Raw genomic sequence first — 21,275 nt, forward strand, 5'->3', positions numbered from 1 at the left:
GTGTGTGTGCGTGTGTGTGTGTGTGTGTGTGTGTGTGTGTCTGTAACCTGTCACTAAAATGTTAGAAAAACGTAATTCAGTAAAGTCTGACAGTTGTTTTTAATGCTATTTTCATTTGGTCATTTCACAGAGAATAATTTAATGCTGTTGACAGGCTTGAAAAACTGGCAGCGATCACCTTCTTAGACGTCTCATAAATTTCCACAGATTTTTTATCATTGCTGTTAGAAATGCTGCTAGAAATGAGATTTAGATTTCTGGTGCTACACAAAAAAAACAATGGTGCCTTTTAAAATGAATCTGTCCTGACAGCAATCATCAAGTCTAAGAGGAGGTGTTAACGTTGTTGATGAGGGTCTGCCAAAATACTTTTCGGCTGTTTTACTCTCTTGACTTTGGTTATAGATGTCAATTGAAGACTTTATTTTACCTTAAACATTTAAAACACTTAGAAGTTAGGATGGCTTAGTTGTGTGTGGTTTAACACTTACCTCTGCTGAGTTTGTTGTTGATTGTCCTGTTCCTGCTACATGATGCACTTGGAATGTGTCACCACTGTTGGTGACTCTTCTAATGCTGTGTCCATTCTCAGTGTCATTTCCACACTTCCCGTTCATTCAGGAGCCTGCTCCTCATTTGCATGAAGTTGAATCCAGCCAACTTTATGCAAATAAGGAGTGGCACGCTCAGCTCAATGCCTCTCAACACCTGACGAAAGTCTTTTAAAGTGACCATTGTTGATCTGAAATTTAGACAGATTCAGCAACTGCAGGGCCTATTTCTCGAAGTTACGTCGGCCACGATCTGCGACGTTCCTCATGTTCACAGTCACCGGTGGCTCCAGTCAGCTGTACTTACTCTGGGTGCCCACCTCCCCGCTGCTGGATTGTGAGTCTCTCCTGACGCGGCTGTGTGCAATCTCTACCCGCTCAATTGTGTTTCCCAGCAGACTGAAAGATGTTCATTTTGCATGGTGCTGATCAATACCAGCGAGCTTCAGGTCGAGGCGGTGGTCCGGCCACTATCTTCAAAGATTAGTAGCCTACAGATGCAGATTATTACGCGAACCATAATAATAACCATATCATTGATAAAGCTGATTGCATATTTACATTCACTCTAAACGTTGACTGTGCCATTGCTGATACCACAATAAAATTATACTTTGCATAAAAGATTAAATGGGTTTGAAGGAGGGCCACAGCCATTTCTCACACTTTCTAAACTGATCTGTATCATAGGAAGCTAAGTATTCACTGTTTTCATTACTGCCCCACTTATCTCAGAAGAAAACAAATAGTGTCCAGCTAATGAGTATTGAAGGCTGCCTCTGGTAAATGTCATGAAAAAGCTATAATTTTAATTGCTTCCTAACATTAATAGCTGTAAATCTACAGCACCAGATTAGAATTTTAAATAAAAGCAGCCACTTAACATTTGGCAAAGATATTCAGGAACGTCCCTTAAAGGAGAATTTTGTCCAATTTTTATGTTAGTCTTGATCGCTTCAAATGTGCAAGTACTTTCGATTGAAAAAAACCCGACCTGCAGGCAACACAGAGCAGCTGCAGCTACGTACGTGCACAAGCTTCCACTGAGCTAAAACGGCAGTTAACTGGGCAAGTTTTAGAGTGCCTTTGTGCCTCTTATCAAACACACAATGCAATTAATATGCCTGCGTAACACGAACAGGGCCCTTACATAACATCAAGATGCATTTTCAAGTCAGACATTGTTTTAATTCACCTACCCTGTCTTTTTATTGGAGGTGGGTAGCTTGGTTAGCAGCTAGCGCTAGCTGCTACCTGTTAGCTGCTATTGCTAAGTGTGTTCAGCCAGGCTTTCGTGAAAATCATGATGCAGCAGTTCTGTGTGTATTTTGTGTACATCCATTTTGATGGATCTATTGCATTGTGTCTGTTAAGAGGCAAAAAGGCTCTCTAAAACTTGCCCCGTTAATTGCCGTTTTAGCTCAGTGGAAACTTTTATGTAGCTGCAGCTGTTCCGTGTTGCCTGCACCAATTCAGTCGGTCTACAAACGGTTGGGGTTTTTTCAGTCGAAAGTACTCAAATATGTATAGCAATCAAGATTAACATAAAAATAGGACGTAATTCTCCTTTAAATGTGTTGTTATACAAAACCACCTTTGTTTTAATTTGAGGAGCACACTTTGAAGCATCTGTGCGCCGCTGTAAGATGCATTTTGGCTCAAACACCCCCTCTGGCAGCAGTTATCCTTTATATCCTTAACAGAACTGTATGCGTTTAGATCATTGCTGTCTAAACCTTATTCAAAATTAATATGAAACTTATGGTGAGTGCCAAGAATTAATCTTTGAGCTGTCCACTGCAGATTGTGGCCCCCTCAAAAGCCTTACATCTTTGGCATTTCCATATCAGCTTGAATTGCTAAATCTCTGCTTGTGGTAATATTTTAAAATTGGAGTGGGTTTAGGTTAAATCCTTGAAAATTAAACTATTCCCCCCACAGAGATCAGAGTGTACCAAACAGACTCGGTAGGAAACCTTTCCGGAGAATTTTCATGTTATCTCTGATTCATTGCCTGTAGGATTTACTGAGGGTCAGCAGAATGGCAAATAGAGTCACTTGATTAACTCCCTGTCAGGAGGCAAACTGCCACACTCTCAGGGCGTCATGAAAAGTTACACAAGTTTTTTGACACCGGTTCGTTAGCAAACTTGCTGCATTCATTTGAATTGTCAGAAGACTCTTGCTGGCTCATTTCAAATGCATCAAGGACATTTAATTAATATGCTGATTTGAATTTTGATACACAAAGCCTAATGACTAAAGGGTACACTTTGTTTTTATTTGACTTTTTTAGACTCTCGCCTAGGAAAGCACAAAGCAATTAAGTGGAACAGTGACACAACTATAAAGTCATGTTTTGAAAGATTCATAGACAATTTAAACATCTGACCCATATATGTATGTGGCAAAAAGTCATCCCAAAAATGCCATTCTGTTCTATTTTGTTTGCTTTTTGGAGCAGACATAAATTACCCTGCATGGCTTGTTGTGTGTTTGTGCGTGCGTGAGTGAGTGAGTGAGTGAGCAAGTCTGTATGTGTGTTTTTTTTGTGTGACGTGGTCTTGGTTTGAACTTTGTCGGCTGCACGCACACCCTGGCTCTGTGCTACAGGGAAATGTGGGCGTTGTGTCTGCCAGGCCTCTTACACTTGGCTTGTCTACATGCATTACTCACACACACACACACACACACACACACACACACGCACGCACGCACGCACGCACGCACACACACACACACACACACATGCTCAGTGCAAAGATGCACATACAAAGTCAGACACACATGCACAAGAAGAGATACATACACACACACACACACACACACACACACAGGGGACGGAGTCCATTGAGGATTTTATTTTGCTAAATAGTTAACATTCAAACTGGCCAGGCCTGCCAGGCAGCTCACAGCATAACATTACCCCTCCCCACCCCCCTCCCCAGCCTATGTCAAAACTCACTCTCCCTCTTACTTCATGGGCTTCCTAGTGCAGTGGCTCATGGGACTCGAATCTAATTCAGAGTTGTTCAGTCATGTTTATTGAGGTGACGTTAATGCAACAGCGCTGCAGCTCACTCTCTCTGCTTCCACTCTCACATAATCTCCCACAATCTTGCATCCAGTAGATGGCCTCATTGTGCCTCTGTATGCATGCCTGCTGGCTACAAGTTCATCTCAGGACATCAAGGTACCTTCATTTTTAGCTCCTCTTTTCTTTTTGGGACTTTTTTTCGACAGTTTTTGTCAGTGTGGGTCAAGTGCAACATAAAGGGCAAGCAGAAAAATGGAATACCATCATTATTGTTATCGTAAAAAATTCAACAGTGAGTTTGTGATGTGACCTATAGGTGGATAAGAAAGTCACCAACATCTTATACCAACTGAATTTCAGACAGAAAATGTATATCAATTGAAAAAAATATTTAGAATTCTGCATAAATCATCCCATAATTAAACGTATTTGTCATTGATATAGGTTAAGGATTCTTTTTGTCTTCATTATACTTATTTGGCTTAACTCTTTAGCAAACAATAATACTGCTGTGTGGTGTGAATGTGTGTAGCTTCACGCTTCACGTTATCTGGGTAGATCGAGCAGTTGTGGCAAGGATCATAGCTCACAGCAGGCTGCAGCTGAGCGGAGAGAGAGGAGCGCGCATGAAAACGGGTCTTGGAGAGACCAGTCATTCCCATCACTCTCCGCCGGCCGGTCGGACCGTAGACACATCATAGGGTAACTGAATGTTGCAAAATAGAGGATGGACTTAAAAAGAGAAGCATAACGACTGATAAAAAAACACCTGAGGACCGTCGCAACAGGGGAGCGTGACTGACTTCCCATGGAGGAGTGCGCAGAGAGGGTGAGCTCCTTCTCTTTCACTTGGTACCAAGATACAAGTTGGATGTATGCCGAAGAGTTGATTTTGCGGGACTGAGTATTTTTTAAATTATCCGTTCATTTACTGGATTTGATTTTGGATTAAATTATTTTTAAGATGACCCAAGATGGTGCTGCGGGTCTTGAGCTGTCCACGTCCACAGAGCGGAGCGGAGCGCACGCTGCTTTAAGATTTAGAAAATAAATAAATCAATTGCGCCTCTGTTTCAAAGACGTCAACCCAGGGAGTGCACTGCCAGAGATACTTTAGCTGGGCGGCCAAAATAACTCTCGATTGTTTCTGAAAGCTGAGCGGTGGTTTTACTGTGTCCACACAAATGGGCACGCGAACTAAACCAAATGGAAAAAAATACCTCGCATCTGGATTACAGCCCCATGTCAGCATAGAAGAGCTGTGCTATTGATATGTGCTTTCCTACAAGTGATGATTTAGAGGTTAAATAGCCTATGTTTCTCCCTGATATGAAAAGAACAGTCTAGACTTTTGAATGCTGTTGTCAGCCTAATTTGTGGCTCACCACTCTGGTGGAAATGTTGGCTGGAGACTGTGCCATATACTAACAGGAAGCTGCATTCAAAGAAATGAAAAAATAAAACACAACACTAAGTAGCCAGGGTGGATCATTGTCGATACATGCACCAATATAATCACACGGACACGCCTAGAGGATCATTAAACAAATCAGATAAACGCAGAGCGAAAACCATCAATAGAAGTTATTGATGAGGTGGTATATAAGGCTAATGATTGGCCAAGCCTGTGTTTACTCAACAGCTCGGCAACAACATGGTGTGAAACATTCGCTTGACAGCTGAGGCACCCAGAGAGAGGAGTAAAAGTGCTTTATGCTATTCCATGACTACAGTGCTGACTGGAAAGATTACGGCAATCAACAGCTGGAATATTCCTCCTCCTCTTCAAAGTAGAATGTCTGCTGCCAGTGTTGCTGCTACAGGAATTTTTGTGGGTCATATTTCAGAAGAGATCTTTTTGAAATATTTATAGCTGTTCTCGTGCAAGGATGGTGGTTGTGACAAGAAGCCCATGGATGACCCAGTCTGTGGGAGAGCTGGTGCCGAGACAATTGACCTCCCCACCAGCTACGCCGTCCGTCTAAAACTCCTCCCCAGAGAGGCACAGCTGCTGCAGGCTGGGGATGTGATGGGGTGACTGTTGACACCCCCCTCACCCACCCCCTATCTCACTTTATTAGCAGTGTAATATAAACAATGGATCAGAATTTCTCAACGGTTCAAGATGGCAAGCAGCTGCTACCAGAGAGAGACTCGTCCAAACGTGTGCTGACAGGATGTTTTCTCTTCCTCCTCATCTTCACCACGCTGCTAGGCAACACACTTGTGTGCGTTGCCGTCACCAAGTTCCGACACCTAAGGTCAAAGGTCACCAACTTTTTTGTCATCTCGCTGGCCATCTCCGACCTTCTGGTAGCTATCTTGGTAATGCCTTGGAAGGCGGCAACTGAGATCGTCGGGTTTTGGCCGTTTGGTGCATTCTGCAACGTATGGGTGGCATTTGACATCATGTGCTCCACTGCCTCCATCTTGAACCTGTGTGTAATTAGTGTAGACCGTTACTGGGCAATCTCAAGCCCATTCCGCTATGAACGCAAGATGACCCCGAAAGTGGCATGTCTGATGATAAGTGTGGCGTGGACCCTGTCTGTCCTTATCTCCTTCATTCCTGTTCAGCTTAACTGGCACAAAGCTCAGACCACCAGCTATGCAGAGCTAAACGGAACGTACATTGGTGATCTGCCCCCTGACAACTGCGACTCCAGCCTTAACAGGACCTACGCCATCTCCTCCTCTCTTATCAGCTTCTACATCCCTGTGGCTATTATGATCGTCACCTACACCAGGATCTACCGCATTGCCCAGAAACAGATACGGAGAATATCTGCCTTAGAGCGGGCAGCAGAGAGTGCCAAAAACCGTCACAGCAGCATGGGGAATAGTTCGAGCATAGAGAATGAGAGCTCATTCAAAATGTCGTTCAAACGAGAAACCAAAGTCTTAAAGACGCTCTCAGTCATCATGGGAGTGTTTGTGTGCTGCTGGTTGCCCTTCTTCATCCTTAACTGCATGGTTCCGTTCTGTGAGCCGGACGGTGCCACAGACTTGCCCTGCATAAGCTCCACCACCTTCGATGTGTTTGTGTGGTTTGGCTGGGCAAACTCCTCGCTGAACCCTATCATCTATGCCTTCAACGCCGACTTCCGCAAGGCCTTCTCCATCCTGCTGGGCTGCCACCGGCTCTGCCCGGGAAGCAACGCCATCGAGATCGTCAGTATTAACAACAACATGGGCGCCCCTACCTCGAACCCCAACAATCAGTATCAGCCCAAGGGTCACATTCCAAAGGAGGGCAACCATTCAGCTAGCTATGTGATCCCCCACAGTATCCTGTGTCAGGAGGACGAGTTACAGAAGAAGGATGGATGCGGAGGGGAGATCGAGGTGGGCATGGTAAACAACACCCTGGAGAAACTCTCCCCAGCTATCTCTGGGAATTTAGACAGCGATACTGAGGTCACACTGGAAAAGATCAATCCCATAACACAGAATGGACAGCATAAAACCGCGTCATGTTAAGAAAAGGCAAAGATGGATTGAAGTACACCGAGGCATGTATGTACGCACAAAGGGAAGAAATGCTTACACAGAAGGACAGCAAAAGTAAAAAAAAAACAGACAGATAAGACTGTCAACAAAAATCCACATGGAAATACCTACAGAATGTTTTAAAGTAAAGGCACTTTATCCTGGATATAACTATCTGCAAAATACTCTCAGCATTTATTGATGAAATCGACACATTTGATGATACATGTTGATAATGTGAATATTAAAGCAGAACACTAGCTATGTGCACATGTATACATTTTTTTAAATATTTACAAAGATGTATACATTTGCATGTGTATACTGTACAGTACTGACACAGTCCTGGAAGGACTTAAACACAGTATACAGTGGAGGAAGATGTAGTAACTATTAGCAAAATGTCTTGTAGGTAGGTGTTTTGTATGTGTTTCATGCAAGAGAGAGCAATGTGAGTAAAATGGTCTGGGTATAGTATAATTAGTTGTTTCTTGCAGTTATTTCCCTTCAGTAAGTTTTCCATCATTGTAATATTTTATTACAAAATCAAACCACTTGTAATGCGGTGGTAATTTATTTGAGTTAAAACTGCTTCAGAGAAGTAACAGTATTCTGATTTAAATTAAAACAGGCAGGGGGCAGAAAATGGAGTTCAATACCGTAAGCCAAGTTGTCATATAGTTATAAATATTTTATTTTTACACCACCCTACCCACCCATGTTATCTTGCAGTATCTCCAGATTGGATAACGTCACTCCTATGGTCCACTTTCCTTCCCATGTATCCTATGTTGATCCATCCTCAGTCATGCCCACCTAGGACCGATCAGACAGGCTCGGCCAAAGTTTTCTCCATTACTTCCCCTGACTCCCTGTTTTCATTGGTCTCCCTACTCTGCTGCTCTTCAGCAAACCCTCTCTAGGGTCCTACAGTCTTCTCTCCTTTCCATTTCCCTGCTCCTCTTTCCTCAGTCAGCAAAATCCCTTCCTCTCCCCCGCTGACATTGTTTCTCCAGCGATGTCAACCTTTTCTCTCCTCCCCACCATTCCCTCAGTCAGCATGATTATTTACACCTGCACCTTACCTTCTTTTTGTGTTTGTGTTTGTCTGTCTGACTCCTCCTCACCGTCTCCTCTGGCAGCCCTTCATTTTAAGTCTTTACTCTCCCCACTTAAAGTGGTACTCTAGCCTAACTTATGATTCTATTTTTGGCCAATGTCAGTCCATAATTAAAGAAGAATGTAAATCTGTATGCTAAAACTCCCGCAGATGGACAGAGGAGGCAGCAGCGTTCATTCAGCTGTAATGCAAGTGACACTTAGTGACCTTTTGCTAACTTGAAGATATCTGATTTTGTAAATTGCTCATGCTGGGAGCCATGCTGTGCTGAAGTGGCAATGTGGAGCATGCAGTGTGACAGTCGCTCTGTTTGCAGGGGTGGAATCCAAAACCACCACGATGAGGATTACCTTCAAGATATCAAACATATTTGTATAACCACTCTTTTTCCAGGCATCTGCTTTTGCACTCTAGAATTTAAAAAAAAATACAATTAGAAATGAACTGTTGAACTGCTTATTCAGAATAAAGTTTTTAAGTTAGTCCCTATGATGAAATTATTTTATACCACATTAGTTCTAAAACTAAATTTAAAATGTTTTTTTTTTAACAAAAGATAATCATTTACAATAGGCAGTTTGACATTTCAGGTTAAGTTTGAGTTTTAAGTGAGACTATGTAACATTTGTCAGTATTTTATGTGATCATGGAAAATGCTAAAACATAGTGTCACAGTAGTAGAGTAGAGTCATCAGTGACTCTTTTTTTACATCCATAATACAGCTAAATCAATCATTAGTTTGCTAACATTAGTTAACATTATCCACAATAAGCTACTGGCAATACCAGACCAAGTAAGGCATTCCTTTGTAAGAGCAAAATGAACATAGTGTTGCTTTAAGTTTCCGTTTTATGCATTGCATTTGTAGCCATTAAAAACAAACATAAGGACAAATAACATAAGAATATGATATGCAAAGTTAATGCGTGGCACACAATCATCAAACAAGATTAGCTTTCTAGTCAATGCCTGTAAAGCTACTTTTTCGTTGTGTTTAGTGTTGACGGGGAAAGAATGCTCAGCAGCATGCTTTTGGACATTGTATGCTGAGCGTCCACCATGTGCTGTGTGTGTCCATGAAGGCGTGAAACTGTTGCACATCAGAGAAAGGAAGAGCTAATCCAATAGAAAGCAATTGGTCTTGAACGAAGCATTTGATTTTCCTGCTCTGGAAAATCCAATGCTATCTAGATGGCAACAAAGGTGTGTGTGTGTGTGTGTGTGTGTGTGTGTGTGTGTGTGTGTGTGTGTGTGTGTGTGTGTGTGTGTGTGTGTGTGTGTGTGTGTGTGTGTGTGTGCGTGCGCGTGTGTGTGTGTGTGTGTGCGGAGGGGGGTTTAGCTCAATATGGGGCTTGGCTTGTGATTCAAAAGCAACTGATTGTCCTATCTGCCTCCCTGTCCTCGGCTACTGTTAGCTCCTGCTCCATTACTTTAAAACTGTGTCAAATGTGTAAAACATTCACAGAGTGAATTTGGATTAACCATCTTTTATAATGAAATAATTTAATTAAGAGCCACAAAATACTATAACGTCCCTCTTTACTCCTTTGTCTTTTAGATATTTTCAACCATATCAGCTCAGTAACCCTCCCCTTTCTCTCTTCATCAGTAATTTACTCCCTAAATTTTTCCAAACACAAGCCCCCTAAAACATGCGATAAAACATGAACTGCACATAATCTGTCAGGATTGGACATGGAGGGTAACTGCCTTAGGGAAGATTTGGTTCCCCCCTCCACCTCCACCCCTACCCCCACCTCTACCCTTCTTTTTCTCCATCTCTTTTTGTTTTCTCTTGACTGCCTCTGTCGACTTGATGAGTGTTCCCGATGTTAACAAAGATTTAATTTATTATTTAAAAGACAGGGCCTACTGTTTCCCTTCTGGAGTTTGAGTTGAATCGCTGAATCAAAGCCCCACCTAGACTTTTTATTATGATTACAATATTATTATTGCTGTTGCCAAAATTGATATTTTTGGCTGAATGTGGCTGTACTGTAGCTTATGCGGTGATTAACCCAGTGTTTTTATAAACTGAAATTTTGGGGGGTAGGGGTATTGTTATTGATATAGAGATTAATCTGCCATTTGTTGTGACATCATTGGCATTTACAGGTTTACCAGATGTTTTTCGTATATGCTGTATGTACACATTTATAGAATCATACCTCCAGCTGTGAGCTGAAATGACCTCTGCTGTATTTTGGCTCCATGAAAAAAGAACCTGAGCCCTCACCTTGTCAACTCGGTGAGTCATCTTTCCAGATGCCACTGCTTTGATTTTGGAGAAGGGTGATGTCAGTCGACAGTCCCATAAGCAAAATGTTTTGTTTGATCTGGAGCATTTCCTCCAGGCTGCCCTACATGTTGCTTTGGGGAGCAATGGTGACATTACATGGTCTCTCAATCAGTGTAGTTACATGACGTATGACAACTTAAGCAAATCTGACAGAATCCCTCCTCTCCCTCTGCCAGTGGGCCAAGGGACGCAGCAGATGTAGGGACGAACAACACTCCAAGGCCCTGGGAATGTGGTGATGATGTTTCATCTTATACAAACTGTCTAGGATAACGATGAAGTCCCTACCTCGACATCAATTCAGTTTCAAAGCTTCATGTACACAATTAAACTGCAGTATTTCGGGTTGGGGAGTGCAGGGATAGAGTATTGTACAATGATGTTCAAAATGTAGTTGTGATCAACACAAGTGCTTTTTATCTTCTAAAATCCTTAATGTGTGTAGCTAATTTACATGCTGTATGTTTTCTCCAGTGTGGGATTATAATTTGCAGTAAGATGCAGGAGTCACTGACTGTTTCTGTATTTATTTATTTACGTGTCTCTGGTGTTCATTCATGAACGTGATGTCAAAGAGTATAACCCTCAGAATAATAACAATATTTAGTTTACAGTTTGTACAAAAAAATGTGCCCTTCTTGTATAATAAACATGTATGTATTTTTTTTCATCTGCACTCACTGAGTTGTGTTTATTTGAGAGGGGCCTGTGCGGATTTGAGTGGGGTTGTTCCTTTGACACTGAGTGGCTATTGGAAGATCATGCCGCTACAGCAGGGGATCGATTGAGATTGATTTTGAACGGTGACGCATATTTTTTTCCAGCTCCCTAAGCGTGGTGTCCTCGCTGTGTTCCTGCCTTTGCCCCGCATTTACATAACCTGACAGCCACTTCATAGTTGACACGTACTCTTGCTCTGCTCTCTCACCCACCTCATTTGTTAACTTAAATCTGGGCCAACACTTGCATACTTAAATGCCGACAAAGTAACCTTGTCAGAGATAAAAAGCACTACAATAAAGTAATTTCTTTGATCAAAATGAACAAAACAGGTCTTGATGCACTTGATGGGTTAACAAGTTTATCTAATTTTTCTCATTAGTCTCATCACCTTTGAACTTGTAACTTGCAATCTAATTTAGTGTCTGAATTGGATAAGCCCACAGCTATGAGGTCCCCACCTTTTAATTTTTCTCCATAGGGTATGGAATAATCAATAATCTCTTCATCATCTATTCATCTGAAAGTAAAACAGACTCAATCTAAATCAGTCTGACTACTTAGAAAGACTTAACAAACCCATGACCCCAAAGCTACTCTGTCTGATCGCAGAGTTATACTTCAAAGCATTGCTTTACATATCCCTGGTCAATTGAGAAAGGTTAGAATTAACAGTTTGCAGATTAGTCTGGTGCTTAATCTCATTTCACACATATGGGGATTGCTCTGTATGCATCAATAACTCAAAACTGGGAAATGTGCATCAAGATTAATCTCACTTTCAAATTGATTGTTTCTTTTTTTTGCCAGTCCACGGTGAGGTTTGATAAAGTCAGGAGAAAAAATGACAGAAGCAATGCAGCAGTGTCTCCTTGGTTGACCACTCTGTCAGCTCTGTACCTCCCAGTGCTGCTTTAACTAACATCTGTTTAATTTTGTCTCTCACACACACACTCTCTCACACACAAATCTTTTGGAGCTTGTGCAACTCAAAATTGAAATTAGTGGCTGTTGGTTTAGAAGAAAACAATTTCAGATTCTCCTGTTTGTATTGTAATAGAAAAATACAAGGTGTCCATTTGTATATGACAGATACAATATGTGTGTGATGTAAATATTTACACATGCTTTGACCGTGAGTGATGCCTGGATACTAACTGCACAAGTTCATCCAGTGCTCTTAATTTGAAATCCCATCTAATTAAGATCATATTCTCAATGACAGCAATGCACACTGGTTACAGGAGCAGCAGCAGTTGGAAGTGCACTTCAAATAAATGATATTTGGTATGTTTGTACATGTGAAATAGTACAGTGATCTACACAGGCTCTCAAGCTGTCAAACTTTCTGCACAGCTGCCAAACACAGCCGTGGTGGTATGTGTTCAGATATGTCATGATTGATTCAGATGATTGATTCTTGTTTCAATATAGTTGTGCCTGTTGTTTGAGTACACTTTAAATCCATTTAAGTCAAGAGATGTTAAAATACAGTAGCTGAAATAATAGTTGAAGAAAAGAAAGTAAAAGGTTACAACTCTGAAATGTTCTCACACAGAACAAGGATTCACCCTTATCTCCACAACTAACAACTTTTTTTTTCTGAGAGTGTTCACAATGAAATGCCACTTGATTTTTTCATTATTCATTACCTTGCAGTTTCTCACTAGGCTTTAACACAGACCTGAGGGGCAATCTTTGAGCTTTCAAACACCAAGATATCAAGCTCCCTCTAAAAACCGGGAGGGAGAGAGAGAGAGAGAGAGAGAGAGAGAGAGAGAGAGAGAGAGAGAGAGAGAAGAAACAGTAATTGAGCAAAACCTGAAACCTGAAAGGAATTCAATCATAAAGACATGTATCCTGTGAGCTCTAATCAAAGTTTAATCAATTTCCCATTGAAGTGGGTTTAAAGGCTGCAGCAGTGTGGTACTGTACATTCATGGTTTATGAGAGGTAAAGTTCTTAGTGAGGTCACGCTATTCACAAATGATAGTGCACAACTTACTTAACCTGGATTCAAAAACAATAACATAAAAAATACACAGTGAATAAAAGCCACAGCCCTGTGAATGTATGAATGTATATGTAACCTATCCTCATCCAGCCTGAGCGGGAGGGAGAGAGAGAGAGAGAGAGAGAGAGATAGAGAGAGAGAGAGGCTGTAGTGGGGTCACAGTGGAAATACAGTCAAGGTTAATGATAGACTGCAGGCAGCAACATAGTGTTGGGCGTGTGTGTGTGTGTGTGTGTGTGTTTGTGTGTGTGTTTGTGTAAGTGAGAGTGTGTGAGTGCGTACATTCATGCACACTGCTGTAATGAGCTTATGTAACTACACCAGCAGTCATTTAGCCTCCTTTTGCTCATTCCCAACTTAACAGAAGCAGCAGGCGGCAACCTTTTTAAACATTTAGAGCCCTCCACATATATTGCTGATAAATTTGATAGGGATGGACCAAATGACTGAACTGAAAAAAAGAAATTTTAGAATTGGAAAGAATTTTTCTGACAGACGTTTGTCTAGCCCAGCAAGTAACAGGGTTTAACTAATTTATAACTTGTGTGAACAAAAACATTCTCTTCCTTCAAACTAATCATTCTGATGTTACTATGGATGTTATTTTAACACTCCTTCATGACTATTTGCAGGGCTGCTTTGACTGCACACATGCTGCTGCGTGCGGCTCAAATGAAACAGTGAAGGTTGTTAGGTCATAAACAATCAACGAGACATTTGGGTTTAACACAGTTTTATGAAGGACGTTGATATGTGGTACTTCAGATTTTGGCTGCTAAAGACTTTAAATAATTAATCTGTGATATCTATTGGGGCTCCATTGGTTTCTGAGCATTTGCTATGTTCGGCTGAAACAATGCAAAACATTATGTCATTTAGGGTAGTGGAGCAATGATAATCCACAAAACTGATTTCAAATCCTCTCCCCATGTCCTTTTACTTATTTGTTTCACGCAGTTCCCTGACTGTTAGATCCATGGAATCTGTAACAGCCTGTTCCATCACCCATGGGACCTGGGTGTGATTTTATTCATCTTATTGGATATTTCAATTTAATTCAATGTGAGCATTCATCTAAAGGAACATGTCCTTGAGCAGCGTCTTTACCTCTGTCTCTGCCAGCAAATTCTCAGAGGCCTTTTTGACAGCTACTTCCAACACTACAGCAGCACCTCTGCTCAACCCGGAGGGGCTGGAACGTTTGATCACTCTACTTGACTCTTTATGCTCCCTTGAGGAACAAATAAAATGGTAGAATTAGAAGTAGAATAGATATATAATAGAAAGGTCTTAAGGTTCTTAGAGACTTTATTTTAAGGAACCACCATAACCCTTGTTTCCAATCATTTTGTTTCAGGTATAAGAACTCTGTTTTTAAGCTGAGAACAAAATACTTTGTCTCTCTGATGGGATCTTTCATTGTCTGTGATGAGCTGGTTTGAAGCCATTAGTTCAGGCGTGTCTTTGCGTGAAGACCTCCATCTGTTCCCTGCATATTGTTTCTGCAAAGTAGGCTGTTGAAAATCACACACTGCAAGCATTTTATCTACACCTGTTGTTACAGTTTTCCATTTAGTTTTTGTTGGCATCTTGTTTTGCTCACATTCGAAGATACAACTTCAAAAAATCACGAGTTCTATCATTAACCTTGTAATGCCGACAGCATGACAAACCCAAACTGTCAAAGGAACAAAACAGAACTTGTTTTGTTACTTTGACAGTCAGTATGCACCCAGTCAACTCTGTGAAGTTGAAGAGATTTGTCTTTATTCTTGTTCCAAGTTTTTCAAAAACACACACTTTGAAAAATGTCTGTCAGTGCCATCACATTTATAAATAAATACATACAATACATACAATAAATGTCATTTTTTGGCTTCCTACCAATGTTTAAACCCTTATTACTATATCAACCTCTCCTCTTATCTCCTCCCCTCTTGTCTCCTCTCTCCACCTCTCCTTCCAAATGCCCCTTCTTTTCTGACTCCCGTTTTCTCCTTCCCTCTCCTCTCCCAAAGCAGTGGAGTGACTCACGCACCCTCTGGTGTGAAGTGCTTTATCTAATCAAGAAATGGATCAATCCTGGTATTTTTATTACCTCAATAAGACTACTTCACCCAAGCAATAAAATAATAAAACATTAAGCACCAGTTCTTGAAAAGAAAGTTAATAAAAGCAGACTCTCTTTCAAAATAAAAGGATTGATGTCATGAAAGGTGGTGCAGTTTGGATGATCTGCAGAAGATGACTCACAACATCAAGTGTTGAAATCATGTAAATAAGTATTATTTCCTTAAAGCAGAAATAATAGTTTAATGGTTTGAATGGCAGCTGCCCACTGGCTTTTTTCTTTGTTATCACATTATTAAAACATACCAAGTCAAAACATAGATGTTCAACTTTCCGATCCTTGAAAACAGAGGGCAGAAGGAAGCACCCAGTCTCTGCAAACTCAGGTTTTAAGGAGCAAAGTTTCATTCCTTTGTTCTTATTCTATGTTTTATTCATAAACACACTGCTGTCTTTTACTGCTTTGTACCCTAGCTCTATACCTGCTATGCATTGTGAGCCTAGGTTCTTTTCTGTTGATAATTATCATACCGCTAAAATGCTAATATACTGTAAATTGTCTATCAAGTCACAACAACCAATATTATTTATTATCGTTGTTTTCAATCTTTGTGTTGGTGCAATGTTGAATTGCATTTTCACTGAAAAATCATATTTGGTCTTAGCTTTTGCAATGTGTGTAAGAGGGAATGTGTTTGCTTACTCTCCTTCTATGTATACATTGGTTTATTTACTACACTGCATTACTATAAAACTGCTCAAACCAGTATTTGAACTTTTTAGTGTAAAATTTCACTTGCAAACAGGTTTCACAACACTGATAAATCCAGTGACTTACGAGTTGAGGTTGTAGCCTGTTAGTGGGCCATGAAGTCATTGCAAATGGGCATAAAAGTATTTTCACAGAAATACAAAAAACAACAATTTAAAGATACACAAACTCCAGATATGTATGTGAACTACACTTTTTGAATAAAAAAATCTTTATATTATTTAAATAAGTAATTGGGGAAAGCAGAGAGCACATTGCATAAACACATCCTGCTAATTAATGGGCCTGATCATCACCTGTTATATAAAGTTACTCTGACTTTGCATGGCAATTCTGCTGATATCAATTTTAATGCAGTTTCACTCTGCTATCAATCTATTTTGCAGTTCTTGGCACAAACTGGTGCCAATGTGCACTTAAACAAAGACAGATAGCATAACTTGCATAATTCAAGCTTGTCATCAGATGGTAGAGATGACATGCCAGTGTGGCGACAAATTTGGAAAATATGAACTGACGTTGTCAGTATCTCCACTCTTTACAGTCATGGTATTAGAAGTTTGCTGAAGTTAAGCACAGCCACCCTCCACATCATATCCATAAGTGGTGAAGGCTCTTCTGATTGAATTAGAGATGAGGCCAATCTCATTATGACTCAACTGATATGTCTCAACATAACAAACATTTAAAACTGTCCTTCAAGAAATAGAATCCTTTACTTACAGTTAGTAAAAGTATGTGTTTTGCATTTTGCTGTTGTAGATGATAAAGCTTGAACTAATTATAACTACTTTTTGTTTTGTTAGTGGTGGGTAGTTAATCTACAGCAATGCATCTTATTCTAGTATGAGAATAGCATATGGCTGTTTTCAGCATTGTGCCATGCTAATCTGAGGGGGATTCATTAGATTACTTATCTTAAGAAGTAGGAGCAATTTCCATACACATGAAGGGACACATAATCATTTGATAAGATCAATTGAAAGTCACCAAATTTAGAGATTCCTGGTTTTCCCTGGACAGAAATGTATCAAAAATTGTAATCTCGAGTAAAATGATCAAAATAAATCGTATAAAATAAATAGTAAAAAGTATTTGGCTCTGAAATGTAGTGGAAAAGAAGTTTAAAGTTGTCACAATGTAAGCCTTAGTTGTGGAAATTCCTGCTCATTCTGCCTCACTGTCCACGTCTCCAGCCACCTCCTCTTGCCAAGGCCCCTTCAAAATCTTTTACCTGTCCACCAGATCCTGCTCTTCCATCTGCTCTGCAATCACTTCATTCACCTTGCCGTGCTTTCCCGCCTATCTCTGCAGCTGCCCTTCATTTCCTCATCATCCCTGCCTGTTTTTCCCAGTTAGTGCCAGTTTGTCAAAGTCGCCATGTGCCTCATGCCTGGCTGCCCCTGTGTGTTTGTGTGTGTGTGTGTGTGTGTGTGTGTATTGTTATCAGTACAGTGTATCTGCATGTGACTATGTGCAGCTGCTGCCATGTATCTGCTCCTGACCAGTGCTGTGTTTGCTATGTTCTGTGCTGCACCTGTCTTCTCTTTGCTTCCTTTAATTTGTAATGTAATGATTTATGCCCAAACCTCCCGAGGCATGGCCAGTGTGCCCTACTTTAGACTACACAAAGATTTTTGGTGCAATAATAACTCATAGCATATATAACTCCCTCAAATAAATTGCTCTATTGACAAGCCTTTCCCCCTGATAATACCTTATACTATTACTAAGATTATGGTATAGTCAGTCAAAAATGTTCCACTCAGCTTTGTAATAAATCATTCATACGATCCATTAATTTTTTCTCTAGTACATTTTTGTTAAAAGCCTGTGGACTAGACATGGATCTGAGTTTTAACCTGAACATGACCCATTGCCCAATAAAGTTATCTTAAGCTTACTTTATTTTTATTTGGACAGAGCCGAAAGTAAAAATCAAATATAGCAGATTCCTAACAAGTTATTTTTCAGATAAATATCTGTAGCCATCAGCAGCCGTTAGTCTTCAGTTTGTTTGAAATAATTACAATTGTACGCACTGCCACACAGCAGGTACCTTGGTTATTAATTGAAGTCTTTCTAACACATGCTGATCTAATGATAATTTACCTTTGTGCTTCATGCAAGTCCTCCAAACACCATGTCCTCTGCATAATCAAACTACATAGTGTCAGCAAGATTGATTATTACTGATAGGTACTTATGATGATGATGTAGCATGGTTTTCTAAAAAAAAACTTCATGCATGCTGACACGAGTCTCTCATTAAGCAGCCATGCTTTTTTTTTGTCGGGGACAGGGGATCTTTAGGAGGAGATAGCAGGTCAACAGTAGGTGCAACATATAAGTGTGTACATCCCAAGTACACATCACCTGAAAGCCAGGAATTAATTTAAGTTTATTTAGTCTTAAATATGTAATAAACATTGTGTTTTGATAGGGGCCTATTCAAATTTTGAAAGTGTATAAGGGCACAGAACATTAAATGATTGAAGGATGTGATGTCCATTTTCATGTCTCAGGTCAAAAATCCCTCGAAATAACAACATTGCGACATTAAGTCCTTGAGGAAAACCATAGAAAAACCAATGTTGGGATTTCTTTATCAAAAACTTTTGACATTTGAATTTTTTTGCAAGAATTGTTTGTCAATTTCTTTTCTTTTTTTTATCAAAACAGCGGGGATGTATATGTGCACTATGTTGTGTTGAATTCTTTAAACAGCAGATATTGTTTGTTTGTCCAAGCCATATCTTATCTCATATTTCACAAATATTCTCTGATTGCCCTCGGTCTCTAGTTCAAAGTTGTAAAGATTCATGAGGCTGTGATTGTGTTGGAAGTCACACTAGGTCATTTTAACATCATCACACAGGATTACAATCCACAATCCTCATAAACCATAAGAGTCTCAATCTCATTAGTTATACCCAATTTATGTAATTCCAAGACTGTTTAGGGACCCCAGTATGCAGACTTGTTCAATTACACCATTTTTAGAATAGACAAAAAAATAACACATTTATACTACATGCAAAAAACTGCATTGGTTTAGCTTAAAGTGGGCATGTCTGTAAATAGGACACTCAATTTTAGATTAGATATCTTGAGGTGAGAGGTCGGAGGAGTTTTTCCTTCTGCTCCAGCTTGTTGTTGTCTATGCCTTTAGGCAAGGTTACCAAGCTCATCCGCCCACCTTGAATTTTTCAATATCTTCTTATTATAGTTTTCAACAGTAAATCCAAAGAAAAAAGCTTTTTTTTAAGACAGACTTCAAAACCCACTTTCTTACTGATGAACCTATCACCATTGGTTTCTTACATAGGATGATGTGTTACCTACTTGATTTAAATCAGTGTGAAAAAGCATAGGTGTTTACTCATAGTTGTGCTATTCACAGACACCCACTGTAAAGGCAGCATACTGTTGTATGTAATGAGTGGGGAAAAGACAACTGGCTGTAATTATTCTTAATTAATCTTAATCAACGTCAAACAAATTCAAAATCGGATCATCTTGCCACATTGATATTGCTTGACTAACTGCTAGTCCACAGGGTCAACTGGCCGACAAGAATGGTCAGTAAGGCTTGCTGATGGGATAATTGTATTTTGATATCCCACCAGTCGTGACTAATTGGCTGGCTAATTGATCAATAAATGTAATGCATAAAATTCAAAAAAATCACAAAACGAAAGTACCCACGGTCTATTTACCACAGGGAAACAAAGTTTTAGCTGCATATGGATGAATAAGTTGGCTGAAAGAAGCAGGGATTTTGTCAAAGCCTATCCAGAGTACAGACCAGGAGCTCAACAATTATAGTTTGAAAACAGCAACTTAAGGAAAAAAAAAATATATATATATGCCCAATATTACCACTGTCCTGAAAGCAGTGAATGGTAAATAAAGCTTTCTGCAGCTTTAATTGGTTTCTTTCAATGCTGTCCGCCATAAACAGTCACTAGATTTGCAGGATTTGCTGTCTTCACAGCATCATTTATTTTGCTGTGTTGTTGTAATAAATATTCATAGAATTTAAAAATCTTGGCATAGATACAGCAAAGACCACACTTAATTGCTATAACATGACAGTTTTCTCATTACAAGTACAAAAAATCTCGCAAAGCATCTATAGATGCACAGCACTTGTCAAATAAAATAAAATAAAACAAGGCTTGTGTTTAATGGCACTGCTACTAAAGTTTCTGCTCTTTAAAAGACTTTTTTATCAAAAGATATAGTAGTATAGTATTTTTTTCAAATCTAATTTTCCATTGCAAATGTTCTTTTAAATAAACATGTCAGCGTGTTTCTACTACAAGGGCGTCTTATTAAAGAAAAGTGCCAACTTGAAACCAACTTTATAAAATCAAGCTAAAGTTGGTGACATGTTTTGTTCTTTGGCTTGAAAGGTCATGCAAGCTTATAGTCAAAATAGATGACATCAGAGTCATTCCTTTAAATCAACAATGATTCAGGAGTGCTTCTCCACTGTGGAAACATTGGCCCTCATTTATCAACCTAACGTAGAAACCAGCTCAGATATGAGCGTGGAAATCCTCTAACGACATGTAACACACGACATGCTATCACACCAATCCGAGGGTAAGAATGAGCGCACATTGACAAATGGAAACAATTGTAATTTAAAAATCACGCCCTAATATATTCTCAGTTTGAGGCCTCGCCCCTACTATTTACAACATGGCCAGACGTGAGCCGGCTAAGAAGCGGCACTTTTCATAGGAGGAGATTGAAACCCTGACATCTCAGTTTAATTTACAGTAACGTGTGTCCTATGTGGCAGCCTAACAACTGATAGGCTGGCCGAAGAATACGGAATAGAAAGAGATCACTGATGCGGTCAACAGTGTTGCCGCATTAAATCGGACTCCAGCTGAAGTTTAGTTAATTTATACATCCTTGACATGTGTATACTCCTAATAGTAATATACAGGCGTGTATTGTAATCTCTTAGGCCTACATGTAGGTGTACCTATACATAAGTAAACACATGGTAGTGGAGTTTATGCAGTGTTTTTTTATTTCACTGGTGTTTTTTTCGTGAGTCAAAGCCATGCAACAGCTGTGAGGGAGAGAGCGTGTCCTTGCCAAACATAACACTATATCTTTTGAAAGCGAGGAGTTTAATAATTGCCTGACATGATGTCCTGTCTCCTTGGTATAGCCCCCAGT

The 21,275-nt window shown here is 40.0% G+C and overlaps 1 protein-coding gene across 1 annotated transcript; it reads left to right on the top strand.

Moving 5' to 3' along the window:
- Window positions 1-4,121: 4,121 nt before the first annotated feature.
- On the top strand, window positions 4,122-10,803 carry drd1b (dopamine receptor D1b). The gene is made up of 2 exons (XM_032534134.1): window positions 4,122-9,403; window positions 9,528-10,803. The coding sequence occupies exon 1, from the start codon at window positions 5,686-5,688 to the stop codon at window positions 7,066-7,068; it is 1,383 nt and encodes a 460-aa protein (XP_032390025.1). The 5' UTR covers window positions 4,122-5,685; the 3' UTR covers window positions 7,069-9,403; window positions 9,528-10,803.
- The last annotated feature ends 10,472 nt before the right edge of the window (window positions 10,804-21,275 follow it).

The sequence above is a fragment of the Etheostoma spectabile genome, chromosome 13, assembly GCF_008692095.1.
Source record: "Etheostoma spectabile isolate EspeVRDwgs_2016 chromosome 13, UIUC_Espe_1.0, whole genome shotgun sequence".
Lineage (NCBI taxonomy): Eukaryota > Metazoa > Chordata > Actinopteri > Perciformes > Percidae > Etheostoma > Etheostoma spectabile.

Bases quoted from the DNA above. Each gene is read 5' to 3' on its own strand.
- drd1b (XM_032534134.1), top strand. From the start codon at position 5,686: ATGGATCAGAATTTCTCAACGGTTCAAGATGGCAAGCAGCTGCTACCA.